Raw genomic sequence first — 13,907 nt, forward strand, 5'->3', positions numbered from 1 at the left:
AACACTTCTGGGTTTTTGCCTAGCTGTATTTCCAGTGTGCAAACTCTAAGATCCTTGAATAAATCTATCGTTTATTTCTAGCCAAAGCCTCCAAAATTTTTTTGAGTTTGACAGTATTACTTATCATTTCAAAATGTAACCAACATAAGAAGTATTAATGAGATATTTTACATTCTTTTTTGGCACTGTCACATCCCATGATAGCCACACTCTGAGTGCTCAATAGCCTCAGGTGACTGATGGCTACCACCTGGACAGCTCAGGACCAGGGTTTCCTTGCCCTGGCATCTTCCCATGGCTCCTTCTTTCTTTGGTAAGAATTCCATGATCACCGAGCCCCACTCCCCCAGCGCACAGCGTGTGCGCCTCACCTCTCCCCCACCTCCAAGTGCAGGCTCTGGGAGGGGAGGCCCCTGTGCTCTTTGCTCCGAGAACCAGAAATGTCCGTCAGAAACGTCTGCCGAGCGGACACATGCCCCTCCCCATGACTCTCAATGCTTCCACAGCGTCTGTCATTTCCCTCATAGCTCTAGGGCCTTTCTTACTGCTGATCTCCCACACTCCAGCCCCTCCCTCAGGCCACAGGAATTTGACTTTTGCCTGGGGACGCCAGCCTGCAGACTCACCCTAAAAATTGTGACTTCTGAACAATCCACAACTGCTCTATTCACAAGAATTCTCCAACATGCAGCTGCAACATCAAACTGCCCAGGCACACCACATGGAAGGACCTGGGAGTGGGTAAGTGTGAAGCTCAGGTCCAGTACCTGACTTAGAACTTTCCAACTGATGTGCCGCAAATGGGCACGTGACACTGTGAAGTGTTACTTATCATTTCAAAATGTAACCAACATAAGAATTATGAATGAAGTATTTTACAATCTTTTTTTGGCACTGTCACATCCAATTATAGCCACATAGTCAGAGTGGGGGAGTGGGGCTCGGTGATCATGGAATTCTTTTACCAAAGAAAGAAAGAGCCATGGGAAGATGCCGGGGCAAGGGAATCCTGGTCCTGTGCTCTCCGGGTGGTAGCCACCAGTCACCTGAGCTATAGCATGTGGCTGTAAGTAGAGAACCCTTTAAAACTTACAACAGCTAAAGTTCCGTTTCATTACTGTTAAATACTCTCTAAACTTCCCGATTCAGGAAATCAGAAATTACAAACACATAATTTTTAAAAAATGCAGTGAAAATTCCCAACAAGCCCTATGCTGATGGCCCGGCCCCAGCTGTCCCAGAGCCTGCGTGTCCCGACGCGTGTCCTTGCCGCAGCCACTGTTCTGCACAAGGTAAAGCCGGGAAGACTCAGCCAACCCACCCAGCAGCTGTCCCTGTGAGCAGGCTCATACGGTGAAGCAGCTAAAACAACACAAACCAATTTGTTTCTAGTTTCCTCTTTCAAAAATCAAAGAATATGGCAAGAACAGGCATTTCAGAATACAAATCACTAAAATAAAATAATGCTCAACGTCACAAAACAAGTATTTTTGGAGCGTTAAGTGATGAGGCAGCGTTTTTAGCCTCTCCTGTGGCAGTGAGGAGAGGAACGGCAGCAACATCCCCATCGTGGGTGACCTTTCCGGACACAGGGTGGTGGGAAAGGCAGGAGGTGCTTTCTTAGGAGGCTGATTTTTTTAAAAAATTGAATGTCTTTGTTTTACCATTCAGCAGCCCCTGCAATCCAACCTGGCCTTGAACTAAAGCAAGAGCCACATGAATGAATATGACCAGAACAGCTCCGCCGGCCTGCTCCGTGGACCTGAGTGACCTGGAAAACAGGACCACCTCCGGCCACTTCCACCAGTCAGAACTTTGTCATCTGGTACTGGTATTTTTTCCCTTGGGTGTGTGTGTGTGTGTGTGTGTGTGTGTGTGTGTGTGAGAAACAACACACTTTACTGCCAACTGCTGGAGAATGATGATAAAATGAAGATGATGTGGATAGTTGGAAGGATTTAAAGAGGCCCCAGGCCCTGGAGGGCTCCCCACATCCACAACTACCCCCCTCCCATCAGCTCCACACACCACCAGGGGCAGCTTTCCAAGACAGACTGGACTTCAGTTTCAAAGTAGCAGAATAAAGACAATTCTGCCTCTTTAAATCTTAAAAACCATCCAAAACAAGGAAAACCAGAAAGATACGTCAAAATACAAATGACACCTAAACTTGGGGCCTGACCCCCAGAGTGTAGGGGTGTCTAGTGAAGCGTGGCCTCCCTGGCAGCCACCAGGGGAGTATGAGTGGCCCACACGGGGACAATCTGGACCAACGCCCTGGAAGGACTCGGGAAGAGAGCGACAGGTCCTGGGGAGGCAGGGTGACGCAGGAAGCAAGACACTGGGAAGGGAAAAGGAGACTTCCCAGAGAGAGGCTCTGCTCCTTCCTCACGCCCACCGGCTCATTATCTAGAACAGTGATGGCGAATGCGAACCTATGACACGTGTGTCAGAGGTGACACGCGAACTCATTTTTTTGGTTGATTTTTCTTTGTTAAATGGCATTTAAATATATAAAATAAATATCAAAAATATGTCTTTGTTTTACTATGGTTGCAAATATCAAAAAAATTCTATATGTCACACGGCACCAGAGTTAAGTTAGGGTTTTTCAAAATGCTGACATGCCGAGCTCAAAAGGTTCGCCATCACTAATCTAGAAAAACAGAAACAAACTCTCCAGACCGGGCTTCAGACTCAAGACCAACAGAACCGCTGGTGTGAGGCCCAGGGAGGGCATGGGTGAGAGGCCCAGCTTGTGAAAAGCACTGACAAGGTCACAATAACATAAAACACAATATGGACACAGATCCAAACCAAATTACATTGTAAATACTGGGCGGTGGCAGAACAGGATAGGTGAGGGTTGTGGATGGTGAGAAAGCAAAGTCAGTACCTTAAGCCCCAAATCGAAAAAGGTCATCGAGCAGAGATCTAATCATATTTTATCTAATCATATGGAAATTAACACTAAAAGAACTGAGTTTGGCCCTGACTGGTTTGGCTCAGTGGATAGAGCGTCGGCCTGTGGACTTAGGGGTCCCAGGTTCGATTCCAGTCAAGGGCGTGTACCTTGGTTGCGGGCATATACCCAGTGGGGAGTGTGCAGAAGGCAGCTGATCAATGTTTCTCTCTCATCAATGTTTCTAACTCTCTATCCCTCTCCCTTCCTCTCTGTAAAGAATCAATACAAAAAAATATATTTAAAGAACTGAGTTTGCTTCTGTGCCGGGAGCCGGTCCATCCTTGCTGTTTCAAGGGACGTGGCATATATGGCATACTGTTCTTAATATGTTTGCTCACCTTCTTGGCACTATGTGTTTTAACCAAGGTCACCTCTCTGAGAAAGGTTGTTTCCCCAGGTAGGGGTTTCCCCCTGAAGTTAGGGAGGGAATAAAACCCCTTAACTAAGTGCCAGGCAGGTAATTAATCACTTTAACTACGAACAATCATGCTTAAGCTACATAATCTTTACTCCCTGGAATGGAGATAAGAAATGCCCTAACCTTTGGAATAGAGATTGACAGGATTGGAATCAACTCGTATAAATACAGATGTAACAAGACAACAGGACACAGAACCTAGACACAGAACCTACACAGAACCTAAAGACAGAAGAACTTCGCTGGAGAGAACATGGCAAAAGATCCTGGACAGAAACTGGCCACAGAACCTAGAGACAGAACCTAGCGAGAGAACCTGGCTGAAGAACCTAGAGACAGAACCTGGCTACAGAACCTGGATAGAACATGGCAAGAGAACCTGACTAGAACCTGGTGACTGAACCTGGCTGGAGAACCTGGACAGAACCTAGAGACAGAACTTAGCAAGAGAACATGGACACAGAACCTGGCTGGAGATCCTAACCAGAACTTTGCCGGAGATCCTGACCAGAACTTGGCTAGAGATCCTGGCTAGGCTGCTGATCAACTGAACGCTGCCTCTGTGTCGTTCCTTCTTCGCCGACTCCGTCCACACCTTTGGGGACCCCAGCACTTCTGGGGAGAGAGAAATAAGACGGAGGAGTTGGGGATTCTGCTTTTTAAATAAATATCTGTAGAACTATTTGATCCCTGATTAAAATAAAAAACAAATCAACCAGCTCATTCAGCAAGGTGCAGGACAATTACGTACGAGAGGATCTTGTTTTGAAAACATAAGTTAAAAAGGACATAAAAATAAACAGATACGCTGGAATCAGCTTAAGCAGAAAGTCTCTGTCCGTGTAAAGTGTAGAAGGAAACACTCCAGTTGCTCGCCGGCCACCTCCAGGTGGCAGTGGAGGGCTGGGGGACTCTCATTTCTTTTAATTTTTTGAATTATATAAAGTAAAAAGTGGTGGGATTATGGGTGTTTTATTTTTAAATAATTAACATTTTATGCATAGCATAAAACTATCTTAATGAGCAAATTGTACCTGTGTGCATGATGCTGTCCACAGGCAAAAGAATAGGAAGGGTTCACAACTCAAGATTCACACACTAAGTGTTGGCTGCAGCTCTTACCACGTCCTGGGGAGAGTCATGCTTTCCTATGACTCTCCGGGCTTAAGAGGGAAGGAACAAACAAGGTAAACCATTTCCCTTTTAAAGGTCATAAAGCTTAACAGAATCTGGGCACTTACTAAAGCGCGAATGTAATATAAGATGTACTTGAGACATTAAAGGTGCCTTAGTTTATATAAAAGTCTGTGAAAATTTTAGAAAAAGAAATAGAACGGTATGTTGGGAAATCTTCCTTTTTAATTTTAATTACGATTTTTAAAGCAAATTTGTCCACAGAATTTGTATTATTTTAACTAAACACTTGGTGGCAGCAAAGGCTGTAACAGCTCACTGGTCTGGAGCCAAGTGCTCATCAGCCAGCATGTCAGGCCAGGGAAGCCTCCCGCCTCCTGGCCTCAGGCTGCAGACCTGAGGTTCATGATAGGGGCAAGGGCTGAGCCCTTTCTGGGTTGGTGGGCTCTGTTGCCACGGAGACTTCCATTCAGCAGCTGTGATGGAATCAACCTTTCCTGGCACCTGATGGATCTGCTACCCCACTGAAAATCTATTTTTCTGTTATCAATAGGCTGCATTGTTCTTGTCTCACTATCTTCCTCTCCCTACAGATTTAGTTCCAAGAAAATAACTTATTGATGTTGAAACATAGTACCTAAAGATAGTCTGTGAACAAAATTAGTATGGTAATAATTCAGAGAATGCTATGAATGATTCCAGTAAAATTACATTATTTCTGCCTCTAATCTCACTCAACATTTTAGTTGTTTCAAAAAATTCTATCACGATGTTCTGTTTATACAGTAGTCCAAATTAAAAAAAAACAGAAACTCATACAACTAGCTTAGAGAATTACACTGTATCTTCCCAATAGCACAGGAAACTGTCATTCAAATCCCAGTCCTAATCCAGTCCAGAGGCCTGTCACAGGCCATTCCAAAAGCTCTCACCAGTCGGGCCAGGATGCTGGAATGGCAGAATTTTCCAATAGAAGAAACAAATATTTAGGTTATAATTCATGCAAGATTTCTCAAACAACTAACTATATTATTTTCTACTTGGTCTCTAATTTCTCCCACCCCAAATCTAATCCCTTGATTCATTAAAAATGAGATTTCAAATATGGCAAAAATATCGACAACAGGTGAATATGGACAAATAGTATGAGGGAGCTCTTTGCCCTATTCTTCTGCTGAATCCCGCTGAGCACCTGGCTCTGGCCTGCATCCAGGGTGGCTCACACGGGCCCAGGCCAACCAGGCGTTCCACCGATGTCTTCTGATCTTAACAATGTTTGGAAACTCAACACAACCCTATAGTTTATTTGGATTTTCAACACTGACAAATTTTTTAAAAATTTAAGTACTTTTGTATCTGGAGGATTATGGCAACAAAATTATTACCATTTTAAAAATAAAATTGATATGGCATCACTACTTACTCGATGAATGATACCGGCTGAATGAAGGTGTTTAATACCACAGAGCATCTGGTAAAGAAGATAGGACATTCTCTCATGGTCCAACTCCATATGAATAACCTGACATAAGTTAGCATCCATTAATTCCATAACTAAATACCTGAGGGGAAAAAAGATTAGCCATGTTCACATGAAAAGCATCCAAAATTCCTTTGTGGCTATTAAACCAGAATTTTTATGAAACAGTAATAACTTTCTATCTAACTCAATGTACTGGTTAAAGTAAAACACTAATTGTTTTCTCTAAACATTTTATAAAGTATCTTGAAGCAAACATATAATGGACCTTTATAAAAGTTTTTTTCCAAAAAAAAAACTAACGATGTTAAAAATAAAACAATTTCTATATTATAGTAAATAGAATCTCAAACATCCAAATTCTCCTGTATCTTAAATTTTTTGCTACGGAATCATTCTTACCAGTCTAGAAGCCATGCTGTTATTTCTCTCATCTTAAGAAAACTTGATCCCCAAAGATGTAAAAGGAATATAGTCAATAAATAATATTGTAACAACTACATAGGGTGCCAGGTGGGTACTAGACTTACCAGGGTCATTCCTCATAAGGTATATAAATGTCTAATTCTATGTTATACACCTGAAACTAACATAATATTGTGTGTCATCTGTAACTGGGAATAATTTTTTAATAAAAATAACTTCACCCAACTTCCCCCAGCATCGACTGCCCTGATCTTTCTTCCCTTTGTAAGCAAACTCCCCAAAGGTGTCAATACCCACCATTTCCAATTCTTCTCCCGTTTTTTCTTATCCCACTTTGCTCAGGCTTTGGCCCTCATCTCTCTGCTGACACTGTCCTCCAGGCCCCACTGACTTCCCTGTTGCTAAGTCCCAGCTGCCAGTGCCCGCCTCCTCCCCCCAGCTTCTTACTTTTGGAGTGCTACTGCTCAGTCCTTGGCCTTCCTGTCTCTGCCACGGTCTTGGTGATCTTCTCTGCCCTCTGGTCTCAAGGTTTTTAAATACCATCTACAGACCATCAACTACAAATTCATACCTTCAACTCAGACCTCATCCAGGCTCATTCACCCAACTTCCCACTTCACAGGTCCACTTGGGTGTCCAACAGACAACTCGAAGTCATGTCCCAAAATCAGCTCCTGATCCCACGCTACCTCTGACATGTTCTCCCTGCAGCCTTCCTCATCTCATGTGAGAGCACTTTCACCCTTCAGGTGATCAGGCAGAAGTCCAGGTGTCACCCTCCACTCCCTTGCTCTCGCACCACACATCTTCTCTAAGAGCAAACACTGTGGTTCTACCTTCAGGACAGTTTCAGCCCCGATCTCACCCCATCCCCTCATCATTCTCCTCTGGTCTAAGTGAAGCACCATGATCTCTCACCTGAACTGGTACAATAACCTCCCCCAACTGGTCTTCTGGGCCCCCACACCTTATGGTGGATTCTCAACCCAGAAACCGGTTATTCTTTTAAAATGAAAGTCAGGTAAGCTCACTCCTCTGTTGAAAGTCTTACTGAACTGCCTTAGAATAAAAGGAAATCCTTACAATAGACTTCCTCTCTCCTCTGCTGTTTGAGCTCCAGCCACACTGGCCTCTTGCTGTTCTTGGACATACCATGCACACTCCCACTTCCACTCCTTTGTGCTGCCTGTTCCTTCCATTCAACTCAGTCTTCCCGCAGATACCTGCCAGTCTAACCTTCTCACCCCTTCAAGCCTTTCTTCAAACATCACCAATCCAGGGAGGTCTTTCTCCAACCCCAACCACCCCATTGAAAACTGCAACCTGACTCCTAACCCCCAGCACTCCAGATCCCACACCCAGCTCCACTTCTTCCACAGCACTTGCCTCTTCCTAATGAATGACATCATCTCCTTATTTCTTACATTGATTATCTCTCTTCCCAGGCTTTCCTGCAAGCTCTAGGAAGGAGGATGCTCGCCAGCAATTCTTAAGTAATAGAAGGGATGTTTGTTTTGGTCACTAAGGTACACCAAGTCCAAGAGAGTGCTGAGCACAGGGCTAGCCATCACGTATTTGTTGAATGAATGAATACAATACATTTAAGATAAAGTTGGATATTATATCTCAATAAATTGATAAATTAATATTTCATTTCATTGTTAGTAAGAGAATTCTATTTCAGATTTTGGGAACACACAATATCTAATGACTTAACCATTTCAAATAATAATTGTAAACACCTGAACCTTATAATCCTGGCTTTCAGGGGACTGTAGAAAATGTTTTCTATTTCAGGAAAAGAAAATTACTGGCATTAATGATCACTGTCTGCTCTGAAGAATTATTTCCAGTCATTTCTTATCTGTTACAGAGATGATAATTATCTAAGTATAAAAATAGTTGAATATTATTATCCATTTTCTTAATATGTCTCTTCCACAGAGAAAAGTGGCTAAGATATCATTAAAAATGTATTGTCATCCTAAGTAAAAAAAAAAAAACAGCAGTTACTTTCCTAAGTAAAAAACAAAACAGTTACTTTCTTTTCTAAATATTCAGTCTTTGATGCATAGTACACTATTGAATAAAAATGATACTTACACATCTTGAAATTCTTCTAGAGTTTTTTGTGGTGTAAACACATTTAACAAACTAATTATCTGAAAAGAGAAAATTATTTGAACCTCAGAATTACAGATGACTCTAAAAATTAAGTTTAACATTAACATATCAAAAATGGGGGAAAAATCACAGCAGAGCTCAGTATTTATTATTGTTATTGTTTTTACCAAAAACATATTACATGGTATTTGAAAAAAGTTAAATGATTAGGATTCTTATCTTGAAAATAAGACGTACTTTTCATAATGTCACTTTTGTGTGTTCCTCGTAATTTATTATTAAAGAATTCTAACATTTAATGTCTAACTCTGAACATAAAAAAGTAGAAATGGGGAAAAAAAACCCCACACTAAATAAAGCAATATGTTAACTCTGAAAACTTAAATTTTATGTACAAATTTCTAAAAAAAGTTTTAAAATATGAAGGCTAAGCTTGCATTTTTGGTATGATAAAGATGAAACGCCTCGTAGCATTATCTGTTTATTTAAAGAGAGTTCTAGAATGGACCCCACTGTAGGCTTTGGTCTTGCAGTCTAAGGCTGCTTGAGCATCAAACACACATCCTCAATCATTTCAAATGACTGCGGGAAAGAGAAATGATTCAGTATATAGACAGAACTGGGGTGGCTGGCTAGCCAAGGAAAAAATAAAACTGGATCAACACTTCAATCTTTACTTATATCAAGATAAACTTGGAATGGAACAAATATTTAAATCTAAAACATGAAACCATAAAACATTAAAATGTGGATAAACATTTATATAATCCTGGTGTAGAAAAGCCTTTCTAAGCATGACAGAAAACCGAGGAGATTTTATTCCATTAAAACCAAACCCAAAATCAACCCAACAAAAATAAAACCAGTGGAAACAACCTAAATAAGGCCAAGGGGAAAAGAAGTGAGGTTGATAGCTCTAACACACAAAAGATCTTTTGTAAATGCATAAGGAAGAGACCAATAGTTCAAGAGAAAAGTAGACCAAGGCCATAGAATACAAATTCTCAAGAAATAAAAATAAATGGCTAATAGAGATATGGAAAGAAATTCAACCTCACAAATAATATTTCATTTGTCATCTGTCAGACTGGTAAAGTAAAACATAGGCTCAACAGCAGGGGTCCTCAAACTATGGCCTGCGGGCCACATGCAAATGCAAATATTGTATTTGTTCCTGTTTTGTTTTTTTACTTCAAAATAAGATATGTGCAGTGTGCATAGGAATTTGTTCGTAGTTTTTTTTAAACTATAGTCCGGCCCACCAACGGTCTGAGGGACAGTGAACTGGCCCCCTGTTTAAAAAGTTTGAGGACCCCTGCTCAACAGTATGTAGTGCAGGGGAATTCTGAAACAGAGGCATTCTCAGATACTCTTAATGAAAGCATAAAACTGACGGTCTTCCTTGAGGTCAATTTGTCAGAATGTATTAAAGCCAGAAGTGTGCATACTCTTTGACCCAACAATCTTGGCCAAAAAATTCAGCTGGACAGTGTGTACAGATGCATGTAGAAGGATGTTCACTGCAGTACTGTTTATAATAGGGAAAAACTGGAGACCACCTAAGTATTCAATAATAAGTGACTGGTCAAATAAATTACTGTGCACCTGTACTATGCAGCTATTTTAAAAATGGATTATATCCATGTTCCTAATGTGTATGAGACCTAGCAACAGTCCATGAGGGCAAAAGCAGGATGCATAACACAGCTGATCTTAAGTGTGTGTGTGTATGCTCACAAATGCATGAGGGTGCTCACCAAAATGTTAATGACAGTGATCTGTGGGTGGTGATCAAGGATTTTTGCTTTCTTGTTTACATTGTTTGAATTTTAAAAAATAATAACCATACTTTTTTATAACCTGAAAACAATTTTTTAAAATAAGTAAGTAAAATAAAGCATGTATCGAAAAAATTAAAAACAAACTCAAAGCACAGACTCAGAAGAAAAGCTATCTTAGCTGTGCATGCCAGAAAGACCCAGCATACACGTTAAAGCAAAGGCAGCCATAGAGAGTTAAGTGTCACCTTAATCGCCACCTCCTAGTCCTAACAAAAAAGGTCACATGGGGGCAGCTCCCAAGGCTCTTCCAGACTTAACATTTGATGGTTTTCTAATGTGGTAAGGTTATAAAAGAATGCTCAGACACCAGTAATGGAATATAAAGATTTTCTAGAGATACCTTTTCTCCTTAAAATTTACAGTGCTTTGATTTCTGTGGCGATGCCAAGCACAGCTATCATAAATATAACATCATCTAATAACATTTATTTAACACTGAAATGTCTGTATTATAAGGTAAAAAGTTACTTATAGAATGAAGTTTTTCTTAAAAGTATTTAGCTGTTTCTCAGTTTGCTGGGTGTGTACTGATACCACCTTAAAGAGCAGGGTTAACTGACATTCCTATCCCTGCTGAATGACGAAGGTCCTATGGACCGTGATGCCTCTTGCTGATTTCAATTTCCCAAATGCTGAGAAGAATTTTATCAATAAAATATAACCATTTAAATAGTTATTTTAATCATTAGGTTACCCTAGGTCTGAACTCAGTGCAACCCACAAGATTATCATGTCACTGACAACGTTCAAATATACTGAGGAAACAGAGACATAACTCACATTTTTATGATTGACACATTTCAGGAGCACAAGTTCACGATAAGCTCTCTTTGCGTGGGTTTGATTTTGAAAAGGCCGGCTTAGTTTCTTGACCGCAACATTTATCCCAAGAACTGTATCAAAAGCAGCGCTAAAATTAGGAAATAGAATAAGTGCTATAATAAGCAACCTATTAGAGTAATTTTGGAAAATATGCAATGCAGAACGTACAAAGTACAATCCTTTTAAATGAGTAACAAACAAGGGAAAACCTTCCTGCTTGTTTCCACCTGAGGTACTTGTACCCCTGCAGAGCCAGGGGAGCTGGCTGAGGTGCAGGATGGACGGACTCCTCTGCAGAGGTGCGGACACAGCCACTGCAGGTAGGATGGGGTCTAGCAATCCCGGACATGTTGACTTATTATATTAGTTGAGATTATTATATCCAGAACCAAGTAATTTAACATAGAGCATGTAACACAGGTGAAGAAATGAAATCTTCAGTTTAAATATGCCAGTAAGTTGGGGGAAAAGTCACTGGTTATCACAGGATAAAATGTAAGTATATTTTGGAGTAACACAGGGGAGGAAATAGTTGAGCTCATGGAAGAATATAATAAATCTAATTTGTGATTGAGTGTGTTTTTCCCAGACAAAAGAATCTAAAAAGAAAACAGAAGCCAAAATCTCAGCTCATGGTAAATCCCCAAGATACAAAACCCTAATGTAAACAATTGCGATGTATAAAATTCCGCTAGAAATGTCACATCATACTAGGGAGTAAGAATAGAATCTTCCAGAGCCTGTGTTTCCAGCTTCTCAAGTTCCTAGCTGAAATGTATGGTTCATTTTCTTCCAGAAAATAGACAGGAAAAACTGAGTGGCCTGGTCGCACATTCTGAACTAATTGCAAACAAGGGCGAATAGTGCCATTCACGTTGCTGTCCTTTGGCCTCCCACCAGGGGCTCGTCGCTGCTAAGGCCGCCTGGAAACCCAGGCACTGCTCAAAACACTGTTTCTGCTCCTTTATCCTATTCAGTTTATAACGTGGCTTACACTCATTCACTCCTATGAACAATGTTTTCTGCCAAACAGCCCTAACTTAATTCAACCTGTTTTTAAATTGAAGGCTGTCGATGACAGCATTTGATTAAGAATGATTAGAATCTTCATGTCACTTTGGAATTTAAATCTAGTTCTGTTCACATTATGTGTACATGTTTACACATATGTAAATTCACGTGTTCATATGTAAATGCACCATTCATGTAAATTATAAAATGTTAAAGAGAAATCTATTTGTGAAATGAATCATTAGTTAATGTGCTACTACATACATGTGTATTGGTACCTATGTATATTTCTGTCTAGGAATGTGAAAAACAAACATCTTTTTTGGCCTCAACAATTTTTGTCCAAAATGAGCCAAATAGACCAATTCTGAGCATCTCAGCAGACACATACTTCCCCCCTCATGGTTCCCACTCTAGGAGTGACTACCTTCCTGGTTTTACTTCTTGCAATTACTTTTCAACTCCAAAGAACATACTTTTATTACTATTTCCTCATTATCAACTTTAGAAATTATCTATTCACTCCCCATTATAAAAACTGATAATTTTGCCCTGGCCAGCTTGGCTCAGCGGATAGAGTGTCAGCCTGCGGACTGAAGGGTCCCAGGTTCAATTCCTGCCAAGGGCGCCTGCCTGGGTTGCGGCCTCGATCCCCAGTAAGGGGGGGGGGGGGGGCGGGGAGTGCAGGAGGCAGCTGATCAATGATTCTCTCTCATCATTGATATTTCTATCTCTCTTTCTCCCTTCCTCTCTGAAATCAATAAAGAAATATATTTTAAAAAAACAAAAAACTGAGAATTTAGTCACTTATTGGAAACCTCAAATCCTCCCAGTTTTTTGCTCTCAGGTTAACTTTCCCTTGATTACCCATGTAACTTTAAATAACATGTCCACACTTCTGCTCCATCAACTTCCGAAGGCCCCTCTTCACTCCCCGGTAAGTAAAATGAGATTATTATATTCGTGTCCTTTTCCCTCCAGCTCTCTCCTCTCTTCCCTCCAAACGTCTGTCTTACGCGGCAAAGTCTGATAACACATCTCTATGATTTCTACAACTAAGTCTTCTGTGTTTCTTACTTGGGATGTGACTAGAAGTTGAAAATCAAGCCAGAGTATATGCACATAAGTATTACTAACTGCAGAGCTGGGATTACACTTCTTTTCTAAAGAGCACACGACTTGCTGCTGGTCATAAAGCGTGAGGTTGCTGCCAGCACCGAGGGCAAACGGACCTCTTTTCTTATATTCCTTCAACTGCGCAAACATCGTGTCCTTTCAAGTGTGTTATACTCAGATCATGAACTTTTCTACTCTAAGTTCCCAATACAGGTGTGTTTTCCTTATTAAGAAAGAAAAACATACCTTTGATAGCCTATTACCAGTACTTCCTACCTTATTACTCACATTATCTGTTGTTTGGAATCTATTCCATTCTTTCTGAAGACATTTTCTTGGAGTTTCTTTCAAGGTCTGCTGCACAGCTATCCCCCTGGGACTTCTCAATGACCTCCATTGCTTCTTGTGTTACACGCTGTGTTCTCTTTCTTAGAGAACATCCTCAAGAAATTTCCTCAGGAAACGTGTATGGGGGATAATCTTCCTCTGCCCTTATCCTTGATAGCTTGTCTTCTAAAACCAAAATCAATTTTCTCTGGGAACTCCCCTGATTTCCAACGTTAAATGCTG

General features: G+C 40.8%; 1 protein-coding gene across 14 annotated transcripts in view; it reads right to left on the reverse strand.

The window, feature by feature from the left end:
* The window catches only part of MAPK9 (mitogen-activated protein kinase 9), a 56,745-nt gene that overhangs the window by 16,363 nt on the left and 26,475 nt on the right, over positions 1-13,907 (reverse strand). For all 14 annotated transcript variants that reach the window (XR_004968110.1, XR_004968111.1, XM_036312249.1 and 11 more), the window contains 3 exons: positions 11,169-11,298; positions 8,527-8,585; positions 5,941-6,079 (listed from right to left, as the gene is read on the reverse strand). Coding sequence is in view for 12 of the 14 variants with exons in the window: in XM_036312249.1 (XP_036168142.1) it covers positions 5,941-6,079; positions 8,527-8,585; positions 11,169-11,298 (328 nt within the window). In the remaining 2 variants the exon portion in view is untranslated. The remainder of the gene's footprint in view (positions 1-5,940; positions 6,080-8,526; positions 8,586-11,168; positions 11,299-13,907) is intronic.

The sequence above is a fragment of the Myotis myotis genome, unplaced genomic scaffold, assembly GCF_014108235.1.
Source record: "Myotis myotis isolate mMyoMyo1 unplaced genomic scaffold, mMyoMyo1.p scaffold_m19_p_6, whole genome shotgun sequence".
Classification (NCBI taxonomy): domain Eukaryota; kingdom Metazoa; phylum Chordata; class Mammalia; order Chiroptera; family Vespertilionidae; genus Myotis; species Myotis myotis.